The sequence below is a fragment of the Eriocheir sinensis genome, unplaced genomic scaffold (genome assembly GCF_024679095.1).
Source record: "Eriocheir sinensis breed Jianghai 21 unplaced genomic scaffold, ASM2467909v1 Scaffold1317, whole genome shotgun sequence".
NCBI classification, from domain to species: domain Eukaryota; kingdom Metazoa; phylum Arthropoda; class Malacostraca; order Decapoda; family Varunidae; genus Eriocheir; species Eriocheir sinensis.
The window spans coordinates 10,281-18,466 of NW_026110648.1; the positions used below are offsets into that span (position 1 = coordinate 10,281).

Here is an 8,186-nt window from a genome sequence, read left to right on the forward strand (position 1 = left end):
CATCTTTAATCGTTATCTATATCAGCTCTTATCACGCCGGCCGGTATTTTGACACGTCAGCGGGCAGCCGGCGATCTATATAGCCATTAAATTAAAGTATGCTACATATTACGGATTTACCCATTAATGAACACGTGAATATATATACGTGATTGGGTTAATACACGTAATTAAAGCTATAAAGGTCAAGTGAATGAGTTTGAGGTATTTATATATGAATTTCACCTTTTCCCAACGCATCAATTAACGGTGTGAAATGAACTCTAGGAGGAAAACTGGACGAAAAATTAAGGAAAATGAAGGAAAGGAAAATGAAAAGTGAAGGAAAGGGAGAATTAAACCATAAATGTATGTGACAAAGGAATTAAAGGGAAGGAAAAAGAGAAGGAAAGCAAAGGAAATTGAAAACAGGACAGGAAAAAAGGAAAAATAGACATACTATATAAACGTAGATGTGGCAAAGGAATTAAAGGGAAGGAAAAAGAGAAGGAAAGCAAAGGAAATTGAAAACGGGACAGGAAAAAAGGAAAAATAGACATACTATATAAACGTATATATGTGGCAAAGGAATTAAAGAGAAGGAAAGCAAAGGAAATTGAAAACAGGACAGGAAAAAAGGAAAAATAGACATACTATATAAACGTATATATGTGGCAAAGGAATTAAAAGGAAGGAAAAAGAGAAGGAAAGCAAAGGAAATTGAAAACGGGACAGGAAAAAAGGAAAAAAATAGACATACTATATAAATGTAGATGTGGCAAAGGAAAGGGAAGGAAAATAAAGAAAAGGAGAGTGAAGGAAAGGAAAAGGAGAGGAAAATAAAAGCAAAAAAACTCAGAAAAAAGGAAAAATAGACATAAAACCATAAATGTAGATGTGTCAAACGAAAAGGAAAGGAAAATGAAGAAAAGGAGATTAAAGAAAAGGAAAAAGAGAGCAAAATTAAACCAGGAAACTCATAAAAAAAGGAAAAATAGACAAAAAAACCATAAATGCAGATGTGTCAAACGAAAAGGAAAGGAAAATAAAGAAAAGGAGATTAAAGAAAAGGAAAAAGAGAGCAAAATTAAACCAGGAAACTCATAAAAAAAGGAAAAAATTGACAAAAAACCATAAATGTACATGTGTCAAACGAAAAGGAAACGAAAATCAAGAAAAGGAGATTAAAGAAAAGGAAAAAGAGAGCAAAATTAAACCAGGAAACTCATAAAAAAGGAAAAAATAGACAAACCATAAATGTAGATGTGGCAAAGCATAGCAGGAGGGGGCGAGGCAGAGGTGTGTGTGTGTGTGCGTGCGTGTGTCTGTGTGTGTACGTGTGTGTGTGTGTGCGTGTGTGCGTGAGGGGCTGAGTGCTGTGTGGAGGCTGCTGAGGTGCTGATTGTCTTATTGTGCTGCTGAGAGGCCATGAGAGAAGGTCCATGACAGTCAGGAAGGCTTTTTAATTAACGGCTTGGACAGGTGAGGGCCATGAACACCTGTATGTAACGTGTACGTGTGTGTGTGTGCGTGTGTGCGTGAGGGGCTGAGTGCTGTGTGGAGGCTGCTGAGGTGCTGATTGTCTAATTGTGCTGCTGAGAGGCCATGAGAGAAGGTCCATGACAGTCAGGAAGGCTTTTTGATTAACGGCTTGGACAGGTGAGGGCCATGAACACCTGTATGTAACGTGTACGTGTGTGTGTGTGTGTGTGTGTGTGTGTGTGTGTGTGTGTGTGTGTGTGTGTGTGTGTACTTTTACTTTATGTTTATTTACCATTTCCCGCAAGCTGTTCCATGTGTTAACTCCTCTATGTGGAAAACTATACCTTTTCAAATCACTCAAACAGGTTCCTTTATTAAGTTTCTTCCCATGTCCTCTCAGCCCCTGTGTTATTGCGGTTAATTAAGAAGAGATCATCTTTATCCACCTCTTCAAACTTATTTACCAATTTATACAGCGTGATCAGACCTCCCTCAATCTGTCTTCACACGTCATATTCGAGAGTTAATTCTGGGACCATTTTAGTTGCAATTCTCTGTATCCTTTCCAGCTTTCTGATATCCTTCTTTTTGTGAGGCGACCACATAACTGCAGCATATTCAAGCTTTGGTTTTATCAGTGTTGTTATTTTCTTCATAATTTATTTTTTCATAAAATGGAATGATACCTTTAAATTTTGCATCATCCTGGGCCTAGGGTTTGAATCTTGGTCTGTACCTCACCCAGCTGTTCATCCTCCCTTTTGGTCTGGTCAAAAAATGTGTACCTGGGGACACTGGGGAACGTAAACTGTGGTAACCGGGATGTTACACTTGCCCTGTGTCATGGGGTAATGGGTTCTCGTGCTCCGTTGGGTAAAATGCCAATGAGACGAAGTTGAGCACTGAGGACTATAGTGTATGCCTCCACCTTTACCCTTATCAGATTTTAATTTCCACTCTTTATTTCTAACCTAGCCCCCACCTCCCCCCTTACCCTTAAATGGTAACCTAACTCCTCATCAAATGGTAAACTAACAACCTTTAAATTGTAACTGGGTTCCCTTAACCCTTTCCATCCATGACGCAGACGTCGGCGTCACAGTATGGAAAGGGTCAAGAGGAAATGGAAGAAGATTAATCCTCTTCTAAACCTCTCAATCATCCTCTAAATTCCTCTTAATCCTCTTCCATTTCCTCTTAAGAGGTTTAGAAGAGGATTAAGAGGAAATGGAAGAGGATTAATAGGTTTAGAAGAGGACTAGCGGTGGCTGACGTTGGCGTTGCCGGAGTGAAGGGGTTAAATGGTAACCTAATGCTCCTTAAATTATAAACTAACAACCTTTAAATTGTAACCTAATGCCCTTTAAATTTTAAACTAACAACCTTGAACTTGTAACCAAGCTCCCTTCTAATGGTACCCCAGCCCCCCTTAAATGGTAAACTAACACCCCTTAATTAAATAATAACCTAACCTCAATCAGGTGGTCAACTGGGCTCCCCCTCTCTCATGGTAACCTAGCCCCCCTTAAACACCAAAAAATACTTGCTAGGTGAGCAACAATATTCTAACCTGTCTAAATGGGTACCTAGCCCCCTTAAATGGTAAACTAACACCCCTTGATGTAATGGTAGCCTTGCCTCGATCAGGTGGGCCCCCTCTCTAATGGTTACCCAGCCCCCCTTAAACACTAAACAATAATAGGTGAGCAAATAGTAATGTTGCCCCTTAAATGGTAACCAAACACCCTTTAACTTTGTCCCTCATCAGGTTGTCACTGGGCACACACTGTCACAAATGGTCGCCGAGCCCCCCTTGATCACTGAACAATACTAGGTGAGTAACAGTATTCTAAATGGGTACCTAGCCCCCTTAAATGGTAAACTAACTCCCCTTAATGAAATGGTAATCTTGCCTCAATCAGGTGGTTAACTGGGCACCCTCTCTAATGGTAACCTAGCCTCCCTTAAACATTAAATAAAACTAGGTGAGCAATGTTAATCTAGCCTATCTAAATGGGTACCTAGCCCCCTTAAATGGTAAACAAACCCCTTAATCAGATGGTAACCTTGCTTGGATCAGGTGCTCAATGGGGCTCCCTCTCTCACTAAACAATTCTTTAGTCACCTTACACTAAATTAGCCCAGAAGCCCCGCCCCATCCCTCATCCATCTCCAAGGTAACATGGACTCCTGACATCAACCTCCTTTCATCCAACCAGTCTGCTCCTACAGCTATGGAAGAATGGATGGGGCTGCTGGGTCTATTTTGTGTATGTGTATCTAGTCCCTCTAAATGGGTACCTACCTATCACCTCTGAATTGCAATTGAACCCTTCCTATGTCTAAAGGAATACACAAAGTAGCCTTTTCTTGCACTAAATCCTCTGGTACACCTATGTAGCCATTGTTTAGATATATGAAAGACTTATAACCAAGGGAACTATTAAGAGAGCATATACAGTTCTGAAGTTTTGAACCATGAAAGCACAGGAGGTCTCTAGAATATGTTGGCCAATTTGTACTCAAGAGTCATATTAGTAGTCATTATGGGACCTTGAAAAACTCATGTGAGGTATGAAAATGAACGACAGGTATTATCAAAGTTAAGGTTGGTAAGATTGAACATTCACTATTTTAACTTTTTTGTTTATCAGGCCATTTGTTTTATTTCTTATGTGTACTAATTAGACAGGTGTGCTCAGCTTGGTAAACCTACTTTGTAACTGAAACTATGTGGTATCAAGAACAGGAACATAAATATCTTCCTTGGAAATCATACCATCCATAGCTATAATTTTTTTTAAAGCGAAACTAATATAACAAATCAAGGAAGACATTTTCATTGTACTACGTTTGCTGTTGCATGCTATTACCTGTTTATCCTAGTAACTTTCTCTCTGTCCACTCTTACCTCCCTGCCACCTCACCTGTGTTTACTTCACCTGTGCCATCCTGAACACTTGTGCATAGCAAACAAAACCCATCGCTACTCTCCCTCTCCCTCACTCTGCCTCCAGCCACATCAGACCTAGCATGCCAGGTGAAGGGAACGCAACAAACTTCACTCTGGTAAGGCTTATTTATATATATTTTTTTAAATAATGTTTTTAATTAGGCCTATTACAGAAAAAGAATTCCATATAGTGTGTGTGTGTGTGTGTGTGTGTGTGTGTGTGTGTGTGTGTGTGTGTATATATATATATATATATATATATATATATATATATATATATATATATATATATATATATATATATATATATATATATATATATATATATATATATATATATTACACCCCTGTCTGTATATGATGTGTGTGTGTTTGTGAAAAAAGTCAAACAAAATTTTCCTGTTATATTTGCACAAGAAACACTTTTCCTTGCAGATCCCCGACTTCTTTGTGCTGCCGCTGGTGGGGAAGGTTGCCGTCATGGAGGCCTTCATCTACGGCTCCTTCACGCTCCTGGCCCTGGTGGCCCTGGTGTTCCACGTGTTTGCCATGAAAACAAAGAGCCAGATCTCTTCGGCAAACAATCCACACTTCAAGCGGTTTCAGCACTCATTCTTTTTGGTGTACTTCATGGCACTGTTCTCTGACTGGCTCCAAGGACCTTATGTTTACAAGCTGTATCAACACTATGGTTATGCAAGCAACCAGATTGCCCTCCTGTATGTTGTTGGTTTTGCCAGCAGTGTTGTGTTTGGGACAACCACTGGGCCCCTGGCTGACAGGTTTGGCAGGAAGAAAATGGCCTTGACATTTTGTGTCATGTATTCATTCTGTTGCCTGACCAAGCTCAGCTCACAGTTCTTTTGGCTATTTTTGGGACGTGTGTTTGGTGGCATCTCAACCTCTATGTTGTTCTCCACCTTTGAGTCCTGGTATGTGTATGAGCACACAGAAACACATGACTTCCCCAATGAGTGGCTCTCGGTGACATTTTCCAAGGCCACTTTCTGGAATGGTGTGCTGGCCATCAATGCTGGGGTGTTCTCCAACATATTTGCTGAGTCCTTGGGCTATGGCCCAGTCGCCCCATTCATGCTGGCCATACCCTTCCTGATAATGGCCGGCATCATTATGAAGACGTGGAAAGAGAACTTTGGTAACCAGACTCTTGACCTGAGGCGCTCTTGCATGGATGGCCTGCGCTCTATCCTATTCACAGAGACCATCCTGTACCTGGGCATCGTACAGTCCCTGTTTGAGGCAAACATGTACATTTTTGTGTTCCAGTGGACCCCAGTGCTTAGCTCAGGCAACCCTCCCCTGGGCATGGTGTTTGCCAGCTTCATGGTGTGCATCATGGTAGGTTCCTCTCTCTATTCCATTATGCTGGCCAAGAAGTTCACCGCCGAGCAGCTCCTAGTATGTGCTGTAACACTGGCCGTCCTCGCCATGTCTATCTGCGTCTACTCCACGGGAGAGACACACCTCTACCTGTCCTTCCTGTCCTTCCTCATACTGGAGGTGGCCGTGGGCATGTACTTCCCCGCCATCGGGTTCCTCCGCTCCCAGGTCATCCCCGAGGAGCTGCGTGCTGGCATCATGAACTGGTTCCGTGTGCCAACCAATGTAATCACTTGTGCCAGTCTAATGCTGGTGCACAACAACACCATCATCAGCTCCACCCAGGCCATGTTCACCATCTGCACCGTCATGCTGCTCGTGGCCGTCCTCAGCAGCCTCAAGTTTGTGAAGCTGTTTGGCTCCAGCAAGGTGCCACTCCCCCAGAGTGAAGACCAGGTGCCCCTGACAAAGGCCGAGTCATAAATGTCAGGTAAGCCGTTCACATTAGGGGTTTGTTTTGTACAGTTTTAGATATATATATATTCAGTAGTTTTTTACCACTATACATTATGTCATCATTTCATCTGCATTTATCAATTTGTATTTTAGCCATTTGATTAGAATTGATTCTTGTTTCATGTAGTAAATCTCATTTTGTTGTTGGGGGTCAAATGCATTGCTTTTTGGAAGGACATCAGACATTTTCTTCCATTAGCGTTGTTGAGCCTGCATTCATTTTAAGTTAAGAGCAAAGCCTGGGAAGTGTCTGCAAAATAAATGGTATATCTCAGATGCTGTTGTGGCTAGATTGTGATAGATGTATAAGGTTGAATTATTTATATACCGAGAGTTATATGAGAAATTTGAGAATTTTGAATACTGTACTTTCCATTCAATATTTTTTACACTGTGATGGTGGGTATGTTTTACTTAAATATATATATATATATATATATATATATATATATATATATATATATATATATATATATATATATATATATATATATATATATATATATATATATATATATATATAACCAAAAAGCACCATCCATGTTTGCTAGTGTTGGCCACTGGTTCATCTGATGGTAGCTCTACTTACTGTCCATTAGTATGTATAAATTTTATTTATTAAGAGCCACAACCGTTGGCTCAGTACCACTTTGTTCCTTGCCCTCTTCAGTCTGTCTGTCACAGCTCATCCTCAGTGTTCACAAGCCTCATCCTCTCCACCTCCTCCATCCTTTACATATTCAGTCACCCCAACATTGTCCACATTGAGTCATTCATCCTACACTTGAAATTACTAATATGTGTGTCACATGAAGAGCACAATGAAGTGTTTTATTAGGAATTCATATTCATTCAAAGATAAAGTAACATAACCCTAGTGAGCTTTGGTTATAAATGGTGATTTAAGAATCCCTACCCCACCCCTGCAGCTAGGCAGCCAAGACCATATAGAGAGTTCTGTCTCTCTCTCCAAGAAGCTCCCAGGAGTTGCTGTAGTAGAATATTTGGGAGGCACCAGAATGAAACTCACAACCTTTTGGTCATGAGCCGAGCACCATGCCCACAGAGCCACCTGGCCCCTGTGAACTTTGGTTAATCTGGCATTGACCACTTGGTTCAGTCACAGCACCATTGAATTCACAAGTCTGTGATTTATATGTATCTGAAAACACAGTATATGGTGCTTCTATGGTTACTGTCACCTACATGTTTTATCTTTCAGTACAATTTTCCAGTTAGATTATGTACCCTACACTGCTAATTACTAGCACAAACATCACCATTAGCTGATTTGTCCACCTTTGCTGGGAATTAGTCAGAATTGAGACCTGACTTTCTCCACTGGACAAATAAAAGTGTGAGGTCTTTGAAAGACTGTATGAAGAGTGTAGAGAATCGGTTGCACAAGTGTGATGAATTTCTACTGATAAGTTTTTAATGAAGGAAAATTTTGACTTTGGAGACAATGTATATATGGTTATTTTGAATTTAAACTGTATACTTTCAAATGCCAGCAATACATTTCATGGCAGAATAAGAACATGAGCATATTTCAAAATATGCAGTGCTGCCTTGTACATAAAATTGTGATAATTTCCAGTTCTAGACGTAAGTAATTGTTTTAGGCATTGGAGAAGGCTTAGTGGTAATTTGATTGGCTTAATTGTAAGTCTTCAGAATTTGTGAATTTATCATTTCGTATTTATTTAATAAAACACTGAACTAAACAACTTCACTTAATCTTTCCAAGATAAAATACTGAGTAATTAAAGCCGAGAGGATGAATTTACTTATTTATGCACATAAATGCAGCACCACAGGCTCAAGGGCCAGTGAGACAGATGAGCCCCAAGGCCACATGCACCCGGCGTATGTTCTAATTTTTTTCTTTAGTGACATGAAATAGAAACAGCCC

At 40.3% G+C, this 8,186-nt stretch overlaps 1 protein-coding gene across 12 annotated transcripts; it reads left to right on the forward strand.

Annotated features, from left to right (window-relative positions):
- The first annotated feature begins 1,247 nt into the window (after nucleotides 1–1,247).
- Nucleotides 1,248–8,001, forward strand: LOC126989821 (molybdate-anion transporter-like). 12 transcript variants are annotated; one of them, XM_050848433.1, is made up of 5 exons: nucleotides 1,259–1,374; nucleotides 1,552–1,638; nucleotides 3,230–3,295; nucleotides 4,432–4,530; nucleotides 4,850–8,001. In XM_050848433.1, exons 4-5 carry the CDS (start codon nucleotides 4,495–4,497, stop codon nucleotides 6,236–6,238), a joined length of 1,425 nt encoding a protein of 474 aa, XP_050704390.1. In that variant the 5' UTR covers nucleotides 1,259–1,374; nucleotides 1,552–1,638; nucleotides 3,230–3,295; nucleotides 4,432–4,494; the 3' UTR covers nucleotides 6,239–8,001. The 12 variants fall into 12 exon arrangements, with proteins under 12 accessions (XP_050704395.1, XP_050704398.1, XP_050704390.1 ...); XM_050848434.1 differs by lacking the exon at nucleotides 1,552–1,638 and having other exon boundaries at nucleotides 1,261–1,278; XM_050848429.1 differs by lacking the exon at nucleotides 1,552–1,638 and having other exon boundaries at nucleotides 1,285–1,461.
- The last annotated feature ends 185 nt before the right edge of the window (nucleotides 8,002–8,186 follow it).

Bases quoted from the DNA above. Each gene is read 5' to 3' on its own strand.
- LOC126989821 (XM_050848433.1), top strand. From the start codon at position 4,495: ATGCCAGGTGAAGGGAACGCAACAAACTTCACTCTG. The intron at 4,531-4,849 runs GTAAGGCTTATT...TTTTCCTTGCAG, and splicing joins ACGCAACAAACTTCACTCTG to ATCCCCGACTTCTTTGTGCT.